A 23,966-nucleotide genomic window follows, 5' to 3' on the forward strand; every position below is an offset into this window, starting at 1 on the left:
CTGCTGTCACTGAGCACAAATTTTAACACTTACTTAAATAGCTAAAACTGTACAAAGGTGTCACTTCAGAACACAAACAGTTATACAGAAACCATATAATCTGATGCAAAACCCTTGGGCAAAGAAGGAAAAATAAACAACTAATTTTAGAACCTGAACACTCCATTAGCACTTCTCACCAATTAAAATATGATGCAACTGCTGTCAACAGGCAAATTTTAGTTGCATTTAAAGCATGGATTTAAATACAATATACACAAGCTACTGCACTGTAACAATAATAAGTCAACTACCTACAAGTAGAATGGAGGCCAACAAGAAGAGACTTTCAATTGGTTCTCTCTGCCTATCCAGTGAATGGATGCAATGTTTAAAAGACAGACACGCTGCACAATCCCTCATTTCTACTTTGACTGCAGTAAATCTATACCATAATCTCCAGAAGTCTAAAAGCACCTTAGTAATCTAAATGCCAATGGAAGTCTATAAAAATTTATTCTTTAAACTCAATTTTGATAGCAATGTAGATCTGCACTTAATTATTTGAAAGTTACTAGGTATCTTTATTGTTTCCAGGGGGTTGGGAATGGGGAGGGATGCCTGGACACAAGCCTCACACTGAGGCCGCTAAACAGAGGTTTAATAGAAACATTTGTCGACAAAAAATAAATTCACTAAACTTGCCCTAAAAAGCTCTTTGTCAAAACCTATTTATTTTGAGATATGCATCACAAACTTCACTACCTTCTAAAATACAAACCAAATTCTTGTAAAATCCAGAAGGTGAGAGGGGAGGTGGGGAAAGGGAAAAAAGATTATTCAGAGAAGCATTTCTAAGCACACCAAACTTGACACAAAGGTAGAGAGCAGTTCTCAGTGATGGGAGTTACTTCAGGGACATTCTTGTTCCAAAGAAATGTAGAGACCAAAACAAAGTAATTTCCTTTCAGCTGAGGACCATCAACATGGGCCAGGACAGAACTGTTTCTATTTACCTCTGCAGTAGAAAAATTACTTTTACAGCGCATTGGCACAACATTACCACCACATCCTGCTTATTCAGTGTTCACCTCTTCTTACACCGAAGTTCTCTTCCACTCTGAGACAACCAACACTGGTCATCAACCAGCCTGACAACCTCTCCAAGGAACTCCAGGTCTAAGACTTCAGATTAAAAAACAATAATCTGAGTAGATACTTTTATAGGAGCAAGAAAAGGGCAAGGACTGCTTTGGTTAAAGCAAGTATTATAGCATTTCCTATGTCTCTTGCAAGCCTCCTGCAAGGACAGAAGATGGAAAGAGTGAGGTGTGGAAAAACTGAACAACTCTTCACTTTGCCTGGGAGAAGTTATCAGATAGCTTTCCTTTCCTGTCAGCAGAATAAACTGACTCCCAACAGAACTTTTAACAGCACTCTGTCAGAGAGACAGGCACATTTTACTTCAAAAAAAAGAATAAAGCAGCTGCCACAAGACCAAATAACATCCTGCATTTTGCTCCGAAATACCACTGCAGCTCTTCAGGGCTCAAGGTTTCATTCATTACATTGCTGCAAGCAGAGAAAAGGATTTTTCAAAGGAGCTTTCCTAAGCTAAGCATCCAAGTCTCAAAATACCTAGATTTTCTTTAGAAAGGCCCCCACACTATGAATGCAAAGCCCCTCAAAGCAGGCACTGGACAGGATAAACATCTATTAGGCACCACTGCAGCATTTGTGCATAGAAAAACTGCAATACCCACATCAATTGAGATTTTATGTGCCAGTACTGCTGGCAGGTGCATGATGCAGACATGTTTTAAGTTCTAGAAAATTGTTCATCATTATTCAAATGACTTGATAATTAAGAGCACTAGTACTTCAACTCCCAAGCAAACTTGGAGATTCATAATAAAACCACATGAAAAAAAAAAAAAAGGCCATACAGTAACTGATTTACTTTAACCATAGTTCACTTGAATACTAATTCAAATTGCTCTAAAGCGAGCCATTCAGTGTAGCAAAACACAGTGACTGCATGAACTTCTGAGCTCCCTTACTGCCCTGTGCCTTCACTCCTCCTCCTCCTCCAAAGGAGGGAGTTTATTCTCACCACTGCTTCCTCCAGCCTCCCAGGAGTAGTATCAGGGGAAAGGAAAAATGAGACAAGAACAGCAATATCCATGGAGTATCTCAGCAGCATCATTGCTGTGCTTGCAATCTGCTCCCTAATTCATCTGTTCACTTTGAGGGTGGGAAGAGATTCTGCTTAGGCCACAAATATGTGACAGCTCAAGGCATAAAGCTGGAATCTGCTGTGTCCTGGCAGCTGTGCCTCAAGAAGATGAGTGCACACTGAAATGCAAGCATTTGGAGACACAACCAGTGCAGCCCAGATTCCTTCAAGAGCACACTTGTCCTCAGTGAAGTGGGCTGAGATCACCTTGGAGCACTGGAGGACCTGTCAGCACCACTGAAAGGAAGAAACCAATTTGACTTGCCCTGGGGCAAGTCATGTGTACCCTGCAATACAGATAACATGATCACCAGGGCAAGACACTGAGTAATGGAAAAATTAACAGCACTCAGGAATCATTTTTCTGTGGGTTTGTTTTTTTTTTTTGTTTGTTTTTTTTTGTTTTGTTTTGGTTTTGTTTTTTTGTTTTTTGGTTTTTTTTTTTCCTGTAAAGGTTTACAGACACACAAATGTGGAAACTAGTTGCTTTCGTCAAAAGTTATTCTCTAGTTGGGCACCTCCAGTTGGCCACACCCCAGGTTCTTCTGCTTAGGATGAAAGGGTGCATTAGTGCAGATCTTCCTTCTCTGCTTTGCTTCCAACCCATGTATGTGTTCACAAAAGTGATACTTCCTGGTGGAATTGGGCTGTACATGGCAATCTGTGAAGTTATGTTCCCATCAACCTGTGCAAGAAGATGCAGATCCACAGTTTTCACTTGGAGGAAACACTGACATGGGTTTACCTCATGAAGTAGGGAAAACTTGATAAAGATACTTAGACACTTAAAGCAGCAAGCAGTCCCCAGAAGGAATATATAAACCATAAATTAACCCATATGGTGTATAACTAAATCCTCAGATGACTCCATATTTTTAAAAACATTTGTCGGATAAGCTTCACTTCCTAAAATACTTAAGAATTGTTGTTTAGAATGAAACTTAAAGTAGCATGGCACATAAACATAAACAATTACAATTTCATCAACACACAGGAGCAGCTCAGTAAAAATGGAGGCACAATAACTTGGGCAAACAGAAATTAGGCTCATTTTTTCATAATTTCTCCGATTAAAGTTATATATTAGCTAAAGTACAGTGTTATTACTAGATCCTTAGGCTTCAGAGCACATCATGCCACATGTTCATTTGGCTGCTAAAAAGCAGCAACCAAATGATTAGCACTTTTTTCCAAGGACAGTTGAGATTAATAGTTTGAAGTCATTCCTTAATTTAACCATGAAACTTGTACATTTAAATTAGAGTCAACTTTAATAACATTTATTTCAGAAAACTGTAAGTATGTTAGTCCTTGAGCACTGATTATAAGATGGATAGAGCTGTTAGCTGTCTTTTCTGTAATTGAAAACAAATTCCAACTTAAACTTGCAGAACTTGATAACAGTACAGCCAACACTTGTCCCTGCAAAGACCCAGAAACTGGGAGTGAAACCATCACCCTACTGAATCAATAGGTGGTTTCCAGTGATTTTTTATGGTACCAAGCAGGATCTATTTGTTCCACAAAGGTTTCCAGTGTGGATGCAGGTGGGACAGGTGAAGGACATGACATCTCTGCTTGACTCACAGAAGTTCATCATGGCTCTAAGACACCCCTTTTCTGAACAGGATCAGAAACCCTTACATCCTCCTTTCCTAGACAAAAAAGAGAGGGTAAAGGGGATAGGAGAGCAATAAAAGAAATCCTAACTCATACATAGAGGCAAAAAATCCTCCTTGTCCTTCCAAGCAGAGCAACATCCCCAGCCTGGATACAGGCTTTGTAGATATTGCAGTATTGGTGAGGAAATTCCAGTTACCCTCAAATTGTGTTTCTTTTTTTTTTTTTTTGAAAGCATTAAAATCCTTTCCTTCTGTGATGCCTCTTCCTCCCTCCCAACTTTAGGAAGCTCTTCCTCTGGCTGCTAGCACAGACAGCTCCTGTGACTGCTCGAAGACTTTTGCAAGCTGGGTCCAGGCCCCGTTAACCACAAGCCTGCTAAGGGACAGCAAAGCTCTCCCTGGAGTTCCCCCGCAAGAAGCAAATCACAAGCTCAGCTCTTGCAGCCTGGGAAGGCTCACTTGACTGTCTTTATCTGCAAGGACTCCATTAGCAACTTCCTGTAACATGTTTTGAAACAGCACTGAAAATAAGGGATAATTAAAATGTACGAAGTGTCATCTTCATAAAAGCCACAGGACTAAATAAAGTCTTGGAGGGCCCTCTCCTGTACATTCCGTATTTCTCTACGTGCACAATGCACCTTCCTCTGCAAAGTCTTTACTAGACAAAGCCAGTTTTCTGTGTACCTTTAAATATATCTGAAGAAGTATTTACTTAGTTCATAAGGCATAGCTCCCAGTATAATTTTTCCTCCAAGCAGAAGACAGTTACATTCAAAATTAACTCTCAGCTCAGATCTTGGAAGACTCAAAATCTAAAGCCATTTAGGCAGTTGCCAGGTTAGCAACAATTTGATTCATTACCAAAGAGCTAATCTAGACTCAAGAAAATCACTTTTATTTATGCATCCAGCCTAAGAAAATGGTAGCAATTGTCATTCCTTAGACGACAGGAATGTCAAAGAAGAGCTAAGAACTGCACAAATGTGTACTTCTGCCTTTACAAAAAAATATTTACCCTCTCTTGGCAAAGCACCAAGAAATCAGATAGTAAGGATATCACCTTAATGCTAATATTTATGTCTTAGTGATTTTTGGTACTGTGAATTTAGATTAATGAGCAAACAGACCCCATGGAAACAACCTCTCTTACCTTGTCTTGGTTTGATTTATTAACCAATGCAATTACCAGTGACAAGCCCACAGAGAAATGCACTAAACTGTTCAGAAAGAGGAAACCCTTACCCACGTATTTTTTTGCCAGAGCGACTCCTTTCTCTTACTGCAACCAAAGGAACAACAACAACAAAAATACCTACTTAAACAGTGAAACCCTATTACTAACAAAGAAATACTGCAAAGACTTATTTTCTACATGGTTCATTTATTGTTACTGAACAAAGAAAAGAATAGCCTCCATGTTTCCTTACAAAGTAAAGTGATTTGCAGGGGAGAAAACAAGTAGTGACCTCTCTTCTATTTAAAGGGAGCTAGATATGAAGCAGAAGGAAGAAGGATGCTTACAAATTAAAACCAAGCTGACAAATACCTTCTTTAATTCCCTCTAGAAAATGCTATGAAAAGGTACAGAAGCATTTGTGGTAGATAGTAAATGGTTAATATCTGGCCGGGATTCCCTGCCAACTCAAATTCCGATGATCTGCCATTGGATGTTGTCAGCACCAATGTCCTGTTATAGCCCACAGAGATCCTCCCTGCAGCTTTCCTGCCTCGGGCATCTCTGATGTGCGGGATCAGAGCGTGAGGTGTCCCCGTTTATCAGGACGTTCCACTCACACCCCTCGGCTGCACGCACACCAGGTACTGCTGCTCTTCACAGGAAAGCTCAGGCATCGAGGTCTAACATGGTAGTGCTGTACAAAAACTAAAGGCATAAAAGCCTTTCTGGAAAATAGTTTGCTTTCCAGGCAAACCTTTAGCAAGGAACAGCCCTGAAACATTCCCGAGTATTACACAGCTGTTTTATGGCTTCTGGCATTAAAGAGTTTACCAACACTCCGCAAGCGTCCTACTACCCTCTGCTTGCATCCATCTTCATATTCGAACCATAATGCAAATATTATCTGGTTCAAACATCGCTGATCTAAATCAGCAAGTCATGCAATACTGTCATATTAAGCCAACATCAGGGCTTGTTTTCCTGCAGCATTCCTGGAGCCTGCCTTCTAGATGTAATTACTATACAATATATATCAGAACCAGAGAGAAAGGCATCACTCCAAGGGCTGAAATTGAGAAGAAATCAATACAAAGAAGATAAATGTTTCGTCAAAAGCTGCAGAGATATTAACCCTCTCCCAAACTTAGTTTCTTTTTGCTTCAAATCATTTTACCATGTGAGAAGCTGCTGGAAGGAATGGGATGGGTCTATCTGCTTAGCTCTGCATTTGGTGTTAGGAAAAAAAAGGGTATTCCAGGAAGATTTTTTTTTTTTAATGAGGAAAAAAAAAAATTAAAAAACCAAAAAAACCACATAAGTGAAAGTTCCTATAGAACCTCCAGAATTTAATTATTTCATTTGACTCTCGCACACCTGGCCGCGGCCAAGAAGCCGGGCAGGCTCAGGAGCCCAGGGCAAGGACGGGAGAAGCCGCGGTGGGGGCAGTTCCCCGGCAGAGGGGCTCGCGCTGCCCCCGGGGCATCCCGCAGGGATGGGAGGGAGCGCAGGGCAAAACAAACCCCGGGATCGCTCGGGGCTCCCGGCCCTTCCCGGGGCGCTCGGAGCGGCCGCGGGTCCCGGCGGGCGCGCGCGCGGCGCGGGAGCGCGCCGGGCGGGGCCCGCGCTGCGCGCCGGCGGAGGGGCGCGCGCCCCGCGGGGGCGCCGGCGGCGCCACAGCGCCCCTGGCGGGCGGCCCGGGCACCGCGGAGGCGGCGGGAGCCCGAGCCCCGCGAGTTCCCCCGGGCCGGGGGGAGCGGCGGGGCCGCGCGTCCCAGCGCGGGGCGCGGGGCGGGCGAGAGCCCCCCCGGCCCCGTCACACGCGAGCCCTGCGGTTCGACACGGGGCGAGAAGCGATACACAGGCACCGGCCGTGGGGTTCGAAGAGCGGGGGAGAGCTGTACGGTGCTCGCCGAGTGCCCCCCGCCCGCGGAACCCCTCTCCCGCGGGTGCGCGGTGGTGGCCGCACAGCTCTGGCCCCGGTGCGGTGCGGGCGCGCAGCCCCGCGGGACTCCCCCCCGCCCTGCCAAGGTCAGCACGCGGCACGGCGAGACCCCCACCGCGGACACGAGTGGGGTGGGGAGGGCAGGGACCCGCGCACCGCGAAGTTTCTGGCGGGGGAACCGGGGGGCTGCGACGCGGGGTCGGAGCGCGGAGTCACGCTGCCTTTCGGGGCGGCGAGCGGCGGTCCCGCAGCACAAAGGGAGCTCCAGGCAGCCCCACGAAAGAAGAGCAGCGTGCAAGGAACCCCCCCCCACCCGCGCCCGCCCCACGCCGCCGGGCGCTGCAATGCACCGGAGACCGGGGACACCGCGCCGGCAGCGCGGAGCCGAGCCCGTGCTCCGCTCACGGCCCCACTCGCGGGCAGCGCAGCCCGCAGCCCGGAGAGTGCTGTGGAGCGGGAGGAGACCCAACGCTGGGGCCGCCCCGGCAAAGGGGCCCCGCGATCCCTGGTGCATCCTCCGCGCCCGCGGGGTGCCCCGCCGGCTCCCCACGGGGGTCGCGGACACGTGTGGACGAGGCACTGGGAGCCCCCCCAGCCGCCGCGCTCACTCACCGGGGAAGCACACCACATCATGGAGCACGGAGCTGGTGATTTTCAAGAAAAAGATCCACCAACACGGTTGCAGTAGCCTCCGCATGTCCAAAGCCGCACATCGAAAGGGGAAAGGGGCTAAAATAATTAACACACAGGGGGAGGACAAAAAAAAAAGGGGGGGGGGGGGAGGGGGCAAAAAAAAAAAAAAAAAAAAACTTGTTGAAAATAAGTTTCTCCCCGCACCCCTGTTCCTGCGGGAGAAAGCGGGGGGCTCCTGCTCGCCTCCTCTACGGGGGAAAAAAAAAATCCCCCCAAGCGCGGGCAGGGGGAGGACAGAGACGAGCGCCGGCGGGGCGCGGGGACCCCCCCGCGCGGCTCGGCGGGCGCGGGGCGGCGCGGCTCAGGCGGGCAGCAGCGGCGGGGCGCGCATGCCGCGGACGGGGCGCTCACAGCCGCCTCCGCGCACGGGCGGGCGGGCGGCGGTCAGCCGGGGCCCCGGCGCGCTCCATCCTGCCGTACAGGAAGTGGCGGGCGAGCCCGGATCCTGGCGGAGACTTTAAAGCGGGGCGAGGGAGAGAGAGGGAGAGAGAGCGCGGCGCGGCGGCGAGGCGAGGCGAGGAGAGGCGGCGGCGCGCCGGGCGCCCCGGCGGCGCGCCCCCGCCGCCCTTAAAGCGGCCGCGGCGGCGGGGCGGGGGCGCGCTCGTGTACACGCTCCCGCTCCCGTGCACGCTCCCGCCCCGCCGACTGTGCGTGTATTTGTGGAGGACGCCGCCGGCAGCGGCGGGGTTGGGGACGGTGTGTCGCCGAGCCGCGGAAATTCGCCGTTTGCAGTTTCGGGTTCCGCGCTTTCGCCCCGGCGGTGCCTGCTGGAAGTTACTTGTCTCGTTATGCCGCCCCCCGGTGCGTGCTGCGAGGGGGCCCTGTCCTTCGTGGTCCCCCTCTACTTTTGTGCATCGCTCGGTGTGCTGCCCCCTCCCCGCCCCAAGACCACGCAGTTTCACATCCCCTTCGAATCTGTCCCCCACAGAATCGCACAGCTCAGTGCTGTGCCCGGGTATTTCCAGAAATCCTCATGGAAATCATACAAATTTTGTTCTCCTCCAGTGATAGATATCTTTTTGGGTACTGCAAGAGACACCTCCGCCCCCAGTACCCCCAGAATCACATAGATTTTTCCTCCCCCAGTAATACTCATCATTCTGGGTGTTGCTGGAAGCATCCCACAAAATTGCTAATTTTTTTCCCAATATCGTGCATTATACTACGTATTTCCAGAGAGCCACCTCAAAATGAGATAATTATTTGATGCTTCTGTAAAGTCAGATGAAGGCTGTCCCAAGCCACTCTGCATCCACAACCCCTCCACGCCTCGTCGGCAGTTTCTGAATGGGTGATAATTTTGCACAGGAAACAGAAGCAGAAAATGGTGTGAATCCAGGATGAAGGGAAGGTTGTTTGTACTTGGTATTTCCTGGCTGTGCTGTGGTCTGCTGATGTTTAAATTTCATTCGGTGGTAGTTTTTGTCTGTTTCTTCGTTAATTACATTCATTCCAGGATTCAGTTTCAGAAAGGAAAGGGTTTGGCCAGGTTTATCAGCGAGTAGTGTGCTCAGCTCTGGCTCTGTCATTTGCTATGCTCCTCTTCACTTACCTGCAAACCTTCCACATTTGTGGTGTTTCCAGAGGAGAGGAGATGGTCGGCAGGAGGAGGAACAGAGTAGGAAAATTCAGAAGTCATTTGTGGAATGGCAGTGATTTTCTCTCCCCCTTCCTCAGCTTAGGGGTCACTAGAGCAGAGCCCTCAGGTAATTAGCACTGTCTGCAAGTGCTTTTGTGTCCATCCAGGTTTACCCCACTCAGCACAAGATGCCAAGGCAGTGGATTATGCTGCATCCAAAGGGCCCCTCATCAGGAGACATTTGTAGCCTTTGACTTTCTCCCCACATACCAGGTAATGACTGCCAAAAATCACAGTTGGAAGTTAAAAGTGCAGTCCTTATTGGCCAAAACTGCTCATCCCAGTAGGGATTTTTCAAGTGTAAGGATTTAAGGACCTGATTAGATATTCTCTGCCCTTGAGGACACTACCCATTGGGGTGTGCAAAAATTAGAGAAGGTACTTGTGTATGGATTTGTCTAAAGCAGAACAAAAATTTATAGGCCTTGGAGAAAGGTCTCATCCAACTTGTCCATTAAATCATTTCCCAGAACATGGTTTCAACTCTTATAAAAACAAAGATACAATTTTAAGAGCCAAATTTTCTTGAGATTTTTTTTTCCTATGAAAGTCAAAATCAAATCCCCTCCTGCCTTGACCTTTTGGATTCTGCCGTGACATCTGGGCTCAGTTACTTATTGGGCTGTTCAGAAAAACCTGCAAAATATTCCCCTTTCAGCAACTGATTGCAACTTTGCTGTTCTATTTCAGCAGATAGGGAGGCAGGTTCTACACCAATACTGAGACCTGCCTCTTCAAATGATGTCTCCCTGGTATCATAAGAGGCAATCTTAAGGTGTTTCAATCTAAAAGTGGGCTTCAAGAGGTCTCATTACATGAGAAAAGTTATTACACACTATTGCAGTATCACAAAAGAAGAGTAAAAGCAGTGGATTTCTTTTCAAAGAGCAGTTTGAATTAGTATTTTTCTCACTAATTCAAAATCCTTTGGAAAAGCTGTTAATTGCACCATTTTATATTTAAACATATTTTTAAATTCGTTTAGGGTTTTCTCTCTTGGAAAATGACAAACCTGAAACTGGACCCGTATCTTGGAATTGGAGGAATTTTGCATTTTCCATTCTTGGCACAAACATGAAAGTAAGATATAAAATGCAAAATCAGAGTAGTGTCTCCTGAGGAGCACAGATGACTTCAGATCTCTCTAAGCTGCTAAGGAAGATTTTAGAATGGCAGAGCTCCCATCAAAAACCAGAGGTGTTCAGGCTGGATATTCACAGTAGTCGCCTCAGGTCTGAACTTCTTAAAACAAATCTGTAAAAGCCCACTGTCAGCACGACCAGCTTGGTTCAGCCTGCTGTGGTACAACATGTACAATGACCCACTTTTCCTGGAGTGGGAAATCAATCATTGCATCGTCACACATCACTTTAGGAGCTGTGGTGGCAGAAGTAGCTTTGTTTTGCATTAGCAATTTGGGTGGGCAGAGAAATGGAAAGATGGATGATGGAGATGCAGAGAACAAAATTAAACACGGTTAAATGAGAATCCATTTCCTGCATGCAGTATCTCTGTGCCCGAGGCACGCTGTCTATCAACAATACACAGGTACAAATTGGCCTGCAGACGGATCTTTAACTACCCAAACACAGCAAACTGCATTAGCAGGATGCTGCTCTGCTGGGCTGGGGCCGCCTGGCTGTGGAGCAGCCACATCAGATAGGACAGCTGATTCTTCCCAGCGACTGAGGTACTGTGGCTGGCGTGATTAAAATAACTGCTACTGTATTGAAGGGATTGAAAGGGGACATTATACCCCAGTGCAGCTAAACCAGACCAATGAGTGCTCTGCAAATCTTGCAATATTTATGGTTAGCATAGCAGGTGATGTCAAGGTGGGAGGAATGGGACAAGCAGCCCTGGTTTGCTTGGAACAGTGAATAAAACATAACTTTTATCCTTCTTTTCCCCCCTCCTGTTTGAACAAGTAATATTTTTATGCTACCTTCATCAACATACGGGCATGACTCCTGGGAAAGAAATGAAAGTCTGTTAATTTATTTGATCAGACATGAGAAATAATAGAAAACTGAAACAAAGTGTTGTATTTGTCATATGTTTGAATTAGTGAAAAGCTGAAGAAAGCAGAAAAATATTGCAAGGAGTTCAAAGATGAGAGGTTTTATTGAATTAGAAAATTATTAATAGCATTAATCACTTCCAAAAACAGGCTTCTTAACATCTATAATGACTATGTAAAGGATTGGAGAAATAAAAATCAAAGAAAAAATTCAGATAGACAAAGTTACACTTCTTTTTGTGACTAGAAAGAAAGGGATGAATTTTCCTTTATTTACAGCCAGCCTCACTGGAATGGTTAATCTGTGGGGAAAAGACCAGGTGAGCATCTAGCCCTGAAAGGATAATTCAACATGAAGTACGAAGAAGCAGCTACAGTTCAGATTATAAGTAATGTGACGTATAAACTTTCAGATTAATTCAGCAGCCCTAGTTCCAGTTCAGCTTTGCATGGAAAGGGAAAAAAGGACGCTGAGTTTCATAAATTATTGCAGAATTAGTTTCTCATGGCCTCAGGACAGATGCATTCTTCTCAGAGTATGCTGTGAGGCTTTGAAGGTCTTAACAAGGCATCTGAGAACCTGCTGAGAACCAGAGGTGGAGGGCAAGCAAAGTGCTGTGATAAAAGAGAGGGCTTTACTTCAATATAATCATAGCAATGAGCTGTGTTGTTTGATTTATGAAGATATAAAAATAAATGAACTCAGAGATGCAGGTAAAGCGAAAGGTATGAAGAATATTAATGGGTGATGCAAACTCTGGCAAGACATAGGCTGTGGGTCAGAGATTGCTGCAAGTGTTACAGGCTGCACATCTACAGCTCTACCAGCATGACAGGAATGAGCACTGACTTGAGAGATACTCCAAGATGTCCTGGCTGGGAAGTGTCCCACAGGGTTTGCACAAGGCTTTTTTGGAAGACCAATACATTTATTTTCTTGTGTTCTAAAAAAGGAGCAACCACCTTAGGGTAGCCGTAGGCTGAATAACTCAGAACAGACACTGGTCACATGCTGAGATGCCTACTTGAAAACTTCGAATTTACCTTGAAGTCAAACAGTTCTTTTGTCTCCCGAAACGGCCTCAAAATGGCTGTGTTTGTAAAAGTGTGTGTGGAGGGTAGGACTGATCAGCAGCGAGTTTCTCTTTCAAAAGCAGCTGTAGTTCCTGTGGTACGACCTTGCTAGGGCCCTGAGTGAGTGTTTAATTCACAAATCCTCTCCTGTTAAGAGAAGAATATAAAAATCTATCACCAGTGTGGCAGCGAGCAGAGCAAGCATGTTCATGACTAGAGCTGAGGGTGAGATGACAGACCCAGTTTTCTGTCCTGCTTGTCTGTGACTCAGTGGGAATTGAATTGGCAGAATTAATGAAATTAATGAGACAACAGACTTAGGGTCTTCCATTATTGGTGCAAATAGTTCCAATACTATTTGGGTTCAATGAAAGTCTTGGGATCCTCAGTTGCAGAAAAGCAGAGATGCTTTGAGTGAGAAGGCTCTATCCATGCTCGATGTTTTTCCACTATCGTGCCGCTTGCCAGGGAGATAACTGCAACTGTTAGGTTTTTCTACACAGTGAAGTTGACTCAAGGACAGGCAGGGTTTGCAGGCAGTGTGAACTCAGGCTGAATATAAGCTGCTGTAAGGAGCAGCAGGGGTGTGGTGTGCTGGATCTAGACATGTTACAGACACAGTTACCATGAGCAATCTTCATGTCCACATTCCAGCCCCCTTGTCTTCCTGGACTCCACAAAGCCAGTATCATCATGAGATACCTACTCTTTTAAAGACCTCATGCATTACAAGCAAAACATCATTAAAACCACAGACAAAATAGCTGAGAATGAATAAATTCATTGAAGGTGGAATTTCTGCTCTTCCTTTCCCCTCTTTCAGTCCACTGCTAATTTCTGCCAAAGAAGTCAGTGTGATAGGTCCCTGCCCTCCTGCACAGATGTCAGAAAGATGTGTCAGAAGCTACTGGTGAAGGGTAAAGACACAGGTGTGCTGTGGTCCCAAGGGGAGAGGCAGTAATGACTCTGTAACAACGCATGACCTTCTGCTGTAAACCCATTGCAAATGGTGCCCAAAGCCAGGCCCCTGAAATTGCTCCACAATGAAGACCAATCAAGCAGACTGCAAAAAACACTTTCCTAGTCAATCCCAGGAGAGCACTTTCAAGAAACAAAAATCTGTTCTATAAAAGTAGAAGGAGAGTCCCAGTCTGTTTAAGGAAAGACGAGAAAGTTAAAGAGCATCATTTGCCATACCCATGTTCAGAGATACACGCTCTTTGACTGCAGGAATAAGATAATGTGCAAACTTGTATGTTCTGGCTATCTTTTTTAGTTGGTAATGTCTTACAAGAGCTAGTACAGATGTGAATAATTACATTCCAGAACCTAATGCAGCCCCTGGTGGGAGGGTGGGGGGAGGAAGGGCCTTGACAGAACAAGGAAAGAAATAACACTTGTGAGGTACAGGAAAAGTAACTGTTACTTTATTTTGGGTCCCTGTGTTGCAACAGAGAAATTCAGATTGCATATTACAGCGTAGTTCTGTCTTTGCTATTCCTCTCTGGTTTCAGATATCTGTGTCTTTGCTGTTTGAGTATTTTTTTCTTAAAACATTAAGCAGTTACTCAAATATAGGCTTGTGTAAAGCACTCTGGATTTAAGTGTGGACAGGCAGTACATTAGCTAATATGATTCCATTAAAAAAGGCTTCCATAGCCAATGCCCCAATTAAATGAAGAAGTGTCAATATTAATAAACCTCCCAAAGAAAGGGATAAAATCAGATGCCCCAGTGACCCCTCAGACATGAGTTATTGAGATCAATACATACCCATAAGCGCCGATGGAGATAGATAAACAACAGCAATGTATCCAGGCCACTGAGGTTTGGCAGTACAGCACACCCACAGTGTCTCCTTTGTTTTCTCTACTTTTGCTTTCCATTCCCTTATTCTCCAGTGTCAGGAGCTACTTGTCTGCAAACTCCAGTTTCTTGCTTGGAGTTCATCCTGTCTCCTCTTGATGCCTGGACTAAAAGGGATTTCTTGGAAGCATAAAGATGCCATCCAAAAAGTTGTATAAGCAGTAATCCAAATCCCTGACAGCTTACATCCCTAATGCAACCAAAATGATTTTCATTCATCTTTTCAATTGTCATCAAATACAGATCCACTGCAGCTGGGCACAACTCCACTGGGCATTCACTTTCCTGGAACTGCAACTACTTGGGTCCAAGTCAAAGTTTTGCCAATGCAAGGAGGGATGTGACCAAATACCACAAAAATGCAGTTGTTACTTTCTACAGTGTTTTGCTACTTTGGGAGTGTGGCAAGGCTGTGCCCTTATCTTTTCTGCCCAGATTTCATGTTCGTGATACATATCTTCGTGCCATCAAGGTCTGGTAGTTACAATGCGTCCTGCTCACAGCCACAGTGTTGGAGGGTTTAAAGCATTTTAGAATTTCAGCATCTCTTTTTGTTGATTTCAGATGAATGGAAGAAGAGGATGCCAAGTTCCTGAAAGCAACAAACACTTTAATAAACACAACAAACACTGGGCCCAATTCTACCTTTGTCTATGCTGGTGTTAGTCTAACCTCTCTTCATGCAGCTGTCAGGTAATTTGAGACAGTGTAACATGGGACAGAGTCAAACCCATTAATTTGGAAGAAGACAATTGCTTCCTCTGGCCCATGCCCAAGAAAATATACATAAGACCTACAAAAGATAATAGCAGAAGCTGTAATATTTTTTGTGTGTGGTTTTGGGTAAAAATATTCAATTCTGGACTGAAAACTAGGCTTTTGTAGCTAAGCTAAAAAGGGGGAATGTTTATCATAAGTGGCCTGAAGAGGAGTGCAACTAACATGTTTAGAACCTTGAACTGTTATGTTAGTCCACACAAATTTATAATGCCATTTTTAAAATAACTAATGATGTCCAAATAGATTTTAGCATCTATTAAGGGTATCATCTTAAGACACATTGATGGGGAACAAGGAAACTGAAAATGAAATTGTTAAGACTAATTAATAGCAAAGGAATATGAGACCTCATAATTTCACCCACAGCATCACAGTTAGTAAAATATTACAAATATTACTATTACACCTTTTTTTTTTTTTTTTTCCCTCTGTAGCAGAAACACAACAAAATGACATTATTCTCTCGGGGTCAATATTAATTGCAAACCGATGGCCACTTCTGAGCACGGGAGTGTTCCCCGGGCCGCGTTTGCTGCCGGGGGTGAGCCCGGGCAGTCCCAGCCCGGGGCTGAGCCGGAGGCGGCTTCGAGCCACACGGGGGAGTCGCAATGCGCGCACGGCCAAGTTCGCGTCTCATAAATCACTCCTTGGAAACCTGATTTCTCCGTGCTGCCGCCTTGTCAGTCTGTCTGGGAGATAACACGAGATCTGCAGCACTTAGCACAGCAAAAAACAAAGCTGGAAACACGCTGTTTCTATAACAGAACGGCCCGTAAGTACGGCGGCTCGGGGTTTTCGCAGGGGGAGAAATCTGTGCCAAGCGTGATTCTCTTCACTGAACGCTGAGCCACCAGCTTGCCCGGTGATGCCATGTAGAACTCTCAGAAAAGTTAAAGAAATCTCAGCCATCAGTAATAAAATACTCGCGATTTTGTGTAATCCATTGGGAAAGCAGAGGGTGTGGCAGGCTCATGGCGTGACACGGAATCTCCCAGCGGCAGTGGAACAGCAGTGCTGGAGCAGGAGCCAGGCCTGTGTCATCGCATTTCTCATTGCAATGATGGCACAGCCTTCCACCACACAGCTGCAGGAATAGTGGGCACGGGCCACGGTGTGGGCAGGCTCTGATGCTCCTGTCCCAGGATTTAATGATCCTGGTATCCTGACAAAACCCACCTGCAGTAAGCACAGGCCATGAGCAGTGGACATACAGCCTGAAAATCCTGCAGCAGTGAGCCATCCTCATTCCCCAAGTCCATCCCAACCTGGAGGACACGGCGCTGGTGAGGGTCCTGAGCAATGCACAGAGGGAAGTTCAGACAGGGATCTCTCAACATGGTTTTCTTGCAGTACTCAGGCCATCCTAACGAACATTCCCTTGGATTTTTATAAATCGTTCTTATGACCTTACCATATCACACAGGAGACTTACTTTCCCAGCTTATTGTTACCTGCTACTAATCCAGACGGCTGCTCGCACAATGCACCATTATCCAGCAGAACAACACGTCCTGACAAACGCTGTTCAGTGAGCACTGGCCACCAATCCGAGAGAGCCAGGGTCACTGCTGAACAATACCAAGAGAGCTCTCACTAGCTTCTTCTCCCTCCTCCATTCAATGAGCTGTTAATAGACAAGCTGTTAGAGAGAAAAAGAACTAAATAGTTTACAAGCTTACATTTGAAGGCCTGTGAATTGCATTAGCTCAGCCAGCTGAGTGAGAGCCAAGGCAATCTCCCCACGATTGTAGAAAATGGCACTGAGGCATGTGGAGGCAAAGAAAGAATGACAGTGACCAGGTTTACAATATGCAAAGCTGAAATAATTACTGCTTTCTGTGGCATAGAATTTTTAGCTGAACTACAATATGGAATCAAAGCATTCTGTTAAATGCACAAGTGTGTTTGTGTGTTCATATTTTAAAACTTTCTCTCTTCTGTGCAAATATTTATTTACAGCGTTAATAAAAACTTTCTGAAGCTGATTTTTATTATTTCCTCATTGGACCCCCTCCTACCTCTCATTCTCTACTGCAGAGGCCACTCTCAGTATGAGAAATGACCACAGTATTTTTCATTACTCTCTGGGTTTTTTTGGGGCCTAGCAGTTATGAATATGAATGTGAACCACTTTCAATACAATTACCTGGACAATAATTTGTGATCTGTGGAGCTGGAATGTGCAACTGAAAATATTTGTAACCCTTTGGTTACCAGCCAAGTGATTGACATAGTTCTTTTTCATATTTCATTCTGTCCTTTAACTTTACCAGAGGGGAAAAAAAAAATTGAAAAGCAGCAGAACTAGACAAATTAATAATAGTGAAATAGAAAAATTGAAAAGTAAAGAATGGAACCATCAAATCATTCATTTTAAGACATTCTGTGGCAGAAAAGAATGAAGGAAAGAACAGTTAAAAACCAGCCACTATCGAACAATCATAGTTCAAAATTTCTACCTTTGAGAAAAGCTCAGAAACTTTCAAGGGGACCATAGCTTCAAACAAAAGGATTGGCGTGGATCAAATATACTTTCAGGTAAAAGATTTCAACTTGCTTACTAATTTTCTTCTTTATATTCTCCCCATTTCCCGTAGTCTTTGGTTAGAAAGAAGCCAGGTGCTGTCTCTAATGCGGTGCTGCAATGACAGCAGGAAGGGCTGAGGGAGTGCTTTAATGCAGCCCTTACAAACAGCCTGAGGGGCTCAGGCAGTGGCTGCTGGGGCTGTCAGCAAAGGACACTGGTGGCTTTTGCTGTAACCTCCACTAATGGGCGGCTGTCTTTGACAGCTCATTCAAAGTCCAGTTAAAGCAGCAAAAATCGGCTTGACAGCAAACACGACTTTGTTTTTTTTAAAAACAATTTTTTGGTACATTATCACATGGATCATTCACGAACTGGACTTACTTGGGTCAGTGATCCAGAAAACAGCTTTTCCAGTCAGACTTGAGCTTTGCCCATTAAACTTTGTCTCAAAATCTGAGTATATTTACCAAAAAGAAACCTTTTAGTCATGCATAGAGTATCAGCCATCTATTGCTTATATCTGAAAGGAAAGTAATCCAGCATCCCTCTACATGTGGTAAGAATTTCTGTCACTATTTTAAGACCAATGGCAAAACTCATGTTGACCTTAGAATGGACAGACTGACTTCTGAATTGTTAAATGCTCTCTTTTGGTTCCAGTCCTGCAGTGTCAGTGCAGGTAAATCAGTTTCTGGAATTAGTCACCTGAGATCAGATCAAGTAGAGATTATGGATTTTCAGGTCTTTGATTATGAACATTTTTCAAGTAGGCTGAGAAAAATTCTCTTTGGAGTCTTCAGAGAAACCATCATGTCAAAGGTATTTTGTTTTAGTGAAAGGCTGAGGATTTATCTAATCAAACCTGGGAATCATTCTCTTTTGTTTTGGTGGGTTGGTTTTCCTGAGCTGTTCAGTGTTCCCTCCTCTTAGATCCTTTCATTCAAGTTAATAGTTTCCTTATATTGGCCGATCTTTATTTCTGCTTTTAATATTCTCTATTGATTTTATTGTAGGGCACTTACATGCTGTTCAACAGTCGCCTATTACTGTAAATAAAATGAGATAAATAACTTGGCTTTCTTTCTGCATGCGAAATATTTGGCAGCAGCCATCCCCACCCTTAACTGAGCACTTGACAGTGTCGCTGTCAGTATGTGTGAGGGCAGCTCTGCGTGCCCTCACATGTCACCAGTGCCCATGCTGCTTAAATAAAGCTGGCTTGGGGTCTGCTGATATTACTGGCTGGCTTTATCTAGCAAGCAGAGGTACCAGTGGCATCTGTGCATCTGCTGGATGTGCAGATGGAGGCAGCTGCCCTCTTAGACACTGGCAGCAATAGCAGTGTTAACACGGGCATCTGTGACCAGGCAAGATATTGCTTATCTGCAGTGTATGGCAAAGTCACTGAGGCTCCTGTTTTCAGATCAGGCAGGTGTTTTTTCTATCTATCACTGACAGACTCGGGCTTAACCGGTCACTTAAATAACAACGATAAGATCCAAACCACAGCTTCATCTCTTTTCCCCTTGTGACTCTGCAGACTCTCGCTGTCCTCAGGGAAATAACCAGCACAGTCAGAGGCCAGGAGGTGCATTCCTTTGGCCAGCAAGAGTCTGTATGGCATTCCCAGCAGCTGCACTCCCTCCAGAGCCCTTGGTGTTGGCTTTGTGTCAGCTGGAGTTCCAAGGCCCTGCTGAAGGGCTGGGGCAGCTCCAGGGCAGCACCTGGCACTGATCCTCAGCCTGGGGGCCTGATCCCTGTGCTGGGCTGGACTCTGGAGCTGTGCCTGAGCCTGGGCCTGCCCTGGGAGCACACACAGCTTATCCTGGCTGCTTGGGGCACTGACAGCAGCTGACTTGAGTGCTTTACTGAATGCCAGGATCTGCTGGAGGCTCTGCAAGGAGGCCAACTTCATTGTTATTTCCCCCTGCCCCAGAGAGATTGGGCTAGGTGCTGCTCCAACAGTGCCCAAGACTGGCTGCACCATCAATGGTACTGATGTCCTCTGCCTCTGCCCAGGCTACAGATCTCAGTCTTATTGCAGGTGATGCTTATTCCCCTTAAAGTCCTGTAGGTTTATTTCCTGTTATTGTCTGTAAGCCAGCTCTGAAGATCAAACCTGGGTGGAGGTTCAGATCAGCACTGCCAATAGGCACCTGTATTTGTTCTCCATGAACATACAGATGTATCTTCCTGCTGTACTTGTGTGGCTGCAGCCCAGATAGCCTCTAAAACAGACCTTCACACGGGGTATGTTCGCATCCAGACATGCTGAAACAATGCCAACATTTTATCTGATGTCTCAAATTTTAAAGTATGGAGTTACTGGTTTTGACTGATTTTTATTTAAATACATACTTGAGATCTAAAAAGATTGTATTCTTTTAATTTTGTTATTGCAAAAGGAAATCTATTCCAGTTAGTTAATGCAAACTGCTTTGAAAAGAGCTGCGGAATATCCTTGTAAATATTGTCTGGAAGCAAGTAATTAAAATAATCAAAATAAAAAGTAAAAATCACATGATTTTAAGAAAGCACATAAAGAGTAATCAAGCAGAGTAAAACCAAATAAGATTAATTGAAGTTACAGACTCAGTATATGGTGTATTGTATTCTTTGGACTGAACAGAATTGCATGCTGTGCAAGGGTGTTCTGAACTCCATTAAAGAGTAATCTTTGTACACAACAGTAGTGCTGTGCAAATAAATGTTGTGAGGGAAAATAAATAAGTTTTGAGAGATGAATGACTCTAGCAGGAGTTTGTCAATTAATTAGAACAAAGAGGGAAGTCTAGCAAGCAACACAAAGAGATAAACAGGGAAGAGTTCAAGTTGCCATAACAGCTTTTGCTATTTTCTTACTTTACTTTTTGCTAATTCTCCCTCTCAAAAGCTTTGTGGGATTTTCTTTGAAGGGGAAGGGGGCCAAGAGGATGTGGTGGCAATTTTGCTCACTCCTGAAATGCTATCTTTGGGTCTTTCCTCAAAAAAGGTTAATTGTAACTTGATCATTTTGTTTTAACAGGGCAAAGGACTGTGAACTAGAATAGAGAAAGAATTACAGAAGATTTAGTTAAGTTACATGTATTGTAGACAGCAAGACCTGTTCCCCCTGAAGTGGTTAAGGAGTTAACCAGTGCAATTGCATAATTATTAGTTATCATCTCTCAGAACCTGTGGAGGGTAGGTCAAGTCCCAGAAAACTAGAGAAGGACAGATATAGTACCTGCTTTCAAGAAAATGGAAAAAGGAACTCTCAAGAAACCATGTATTTCTCAGCCTAACTATAAGCAGGTTAAAACTGGAAATAATAAATTAGATATTGTAACATTTGTATATGACAGCATTTTGGAAGGAACTGGAAATACTAGAGCACTACAATTAGAACTAGTGCTCTTGGTAAACCAGGGAAATTATTCCAATTTAACAAGGTCACATTCACTCAAGTGAAATGAAAAGAGCTATATATAGGCAGGAGAGGCCAAATCTCTGCACACCAAAAAGGCAGGAGAAGCCTGGAAGATCTGAAGGTGATAACATCCACAGTAAATGAGAAGTGAGATGTACTCATAAGAAAGCAAATCTTGTAAAATGTACTAACAGTAGCATTGCTTGTAACATGACAAACATCATTACTCTGCTCTGCTCAGAAGTATTGGAGGTTTACCAGTTTACCCAGAATGTGGTTTAAGTACCATATTTTTAAATAAAAGGTTCAGTCCCACTGGACAGGGACAGGAATAAATAGAAACCTATAAACTATGAGAAAAGGTTGGAGAAACTGAGTTTGTTTCCTGTACACGATTGAGGAGGGTTTGATAACAGACTTCCAGCATATAAGAAGCCACTAAAAGGAGGTACAAATCCATTGTCCTCTGAGGTTAGGGCAAGAAATATTGCTTTAATTTCCAAGAAAGGAGATTTGGGTTATCTTTCTAACTATAAACCTAGGTAAACACTGGAACAGGCTGCAAAGTGTCTGTAGAATCTCTATTACTTGGGGTCTTAAAAACCAGATCAGATAAAAGAGCTGTCAGCCTTGTTGGATATATTTGATCCACATTCCTCAGCAGAGGTGGGCTACACCAAACATCCTCTAAGCTCCTTGTCAGCCCTACCTTCCTCAGCTCCTGAAATGCTGTGGTTGCGCTTTTGTTGCACTCACACACAAATTTTAATAAAAAACAAACATACAATCAATCAATGTAAAAAGGAACTTGAGAAGGTGGTTCTTGGCATTGGAAAGATCAGAGGTGAGTAAAAACAAGTCAGTATCTTTTTGCTAATTCTGATTATTCCAAATCCAGCTGAGTTTTAACAGAAGTACAGGACTTAAGCAAAGAAGGAGGATGCTGAAGGTGGAGAAGGCAGAATTGGGAAATAGCAATAACTATTCTGCTACCCATCCTTTAAGACTGTATTGTATCTCCTGGAAGAGAGGGGAAGCTGTGGTTTCCTTTTTTTCTTCTCTCTGCTTTTGCAGAGTCCAGGCAGAGTTGCATGACCAAGAACTCAATTGGAGCTGAAAGGAGCACACCAAGGGGTCACTGTGAACATCGTGGCCAGCATTTCCATGTTCTTGTCTAGCCCCACACAGCCTGTGGATTGAGACAGAGATCCCCAGAATGGAGCTCAGGGGATGTGGGGAGGCAGCAACAGAGGAAAGCAAGAAAGTGGTTCATGCAGATTCCTCCCCCACACTGAGGAAGCTCGTTCCCCACACTTGGGTGTCCCAACTCGGAAATTTGCTGGGACAAAAGTGGCATATTCAGCAAACACTGGGGGGTAGTTTAATATTTCTTTAACTATCCTCAGGCACTATTTTTTTTTCTGTATGTTCAATTAGACTGTGGATTTATTGATAAATAAATCAAGTCTCTGCTTTCAATTTTTGCACTGAGGGAAGCCACAGCTGAGTAGCAGAATTTCAGGAATACATTCATCTAAGCATGTGAAATTCTCTTTGGTCTTTGAATCCTCTTGCAGATAAACTACTCTTACCATATGTATGGAGTACCAGCTTTTCAACACTTATTTTATAATCCATAGTCCCCTGCCCTTTTGCAAATAACTTCTGTTTTGTCCAGAAAGGCAGCCTCTCTCAGCTCACACAGCCTATGTGTTCGTGCCAGTCTGCATTATTTATATCTCCACTAAAGCCATTCCTCTTTTCCATGTTCTTATAATGCTGCCTATCATGTAATGTTTGGGCAACTATTTGTTGTTGCTGATGAGACTTTGGCCCCTGCTCCCACCTTTATGGTACAAGCTTTCAGCAGAGTTTTGAATTGTTGGGCATCCAGCAGAGTCTCAGTAGCAGCAGATGTCCATTTCACAAGTGGGTTATCAGAGGTATCTAAGGATGTTTGGAGTTTGATCTCTGCTTTTCTGAACGATGCCTTTTCATTTTGAAAACTCATGGTGTTGATGCTTGCTTCTAAGCCATCATAGCTTTTAAGTTTCATCCAGCAAGACATCAAAGTCAGAGCCCACACTATATATTTCTTGCTCAATTACACCAAGAGAGGCGTAGGTTTTCTTTGGACAAGTTGCAAGCAGTGGTTCCTACAGATTAAGTCCCTGTTTGAAAATATCTGTATTTCACAGCTGAGGGATGAAGAGACCAATACTGTCCTCTTTTTCTTCCTGGTGTAAATGCCTTTAACTAGGAAAGATCCCTCCCAATCCTACCCATGCTGAGGCTCAGAGAAGTGCACTGTGACATCAGGCCAGCCTCGATTCACTGATTCATGTGGATTCACCACCATTCAGGCCATTCCCTGATTCATGTGGATTCACCACTGCTTCCATCCCCTCCCAGCCCTCAGCAGCTCTGTGCTGCTGGCTCCACATGGGAAGCACAGGCTCTCTCAGGGACTGGGCTGGCAGGACGCGATAGCTGCGAGTCCTCCCAGAGCAGCTCATTCTGTCGTGCCTGCAGAGGGATTTCAGATTTCTAGCACAGCACCTTCTGCTGAGCTACTTACACATTAAAGGAATGCCCTATCCCTGCAGTGGGATACACCTGGGAAATGATCTGTTCCCAGGAGTTGCAAAGGAAAGGCTTCTGGGTTTTCAATATCAATATTTTATCAAGCTTTACACCCCCAGAGGAGGTGTTTGCTCCCCACTTCAGTCTGTTGATACTTTTGTCTGAACTAACAAACTCTGTCAATTGTAATTACAATCTATAAATATTTTATATTACTTTAAAATCAGGTTTTAAAATATTTAAATTAATTTGGGCTGATGAATTAGATACCCAGGAATTTGAAACTGAGCTTGTTTAATCCTCTGTGCTTCTCTTTTCAGCTTTTAGCTGTAGCCCAAACACTCCCACTTTCTGTGGGATAAACCAATGGCAGAAAATTTTACTTGCAATGTAGGAATGGTTTGACTCAGTTATCC

General features: G+C 44.5%; 1 protein-coding gene and 1 long non-coding RNA gene across 2 annotated transcripts in view; one reads left to right on the plus strand and one right to left on the minus strand.

The window, feature by feature from the left end:
• PTPRG (protein tyrosine phosphatase receptor type G) overlaps positions 1-7,707 on the minus strand; it is a 394,477-nt gene extending 386,770 nt beyond the window's left edge. The window contains exon 1 of the mRNA XM_053953681.1: positions 7,572-7,707. Within this exon, the coding sequence (XP_053809656.1) occupies positions 7,572-7,656 (85 nt within the window). The 5' untranslated portion in view covers positions 7,657-7,707. The remainder of the gene's footprint in view (positions 1-7,571) is intronic.
• On the plus strand, positions 6,899-17,016 carry LOC128794074 (uncharacterized). Its single transcript, XR_008432978.1, has 3 exons — positions 6,899-7,045; positions 14,816-14,944; positions 15,466-17,016. It is a non-coding gene; the product is annotated as an uncharacterized LOC128794074 (long non-coding RNA).
• Positions 17,017-23,966: the final 6,950 nt, after the last annotated feature.

The sequence above is a fragment of the Vidua chalybeata genome, chromosome 12 (assembly GCF_026979565.1).
Source record: "Vidua chalybeata isolate OUT-0048 chromosome 12, bVidCha1 merged haplotype, whole genome shotgun sequence".
NCBI classification, from domain to species: domain Eukaryota; kingdom Metazoa; phylum Chordata; class Aves; order Passeriformes; family Viduidae; genus Vidua; species Vidua chalybeata.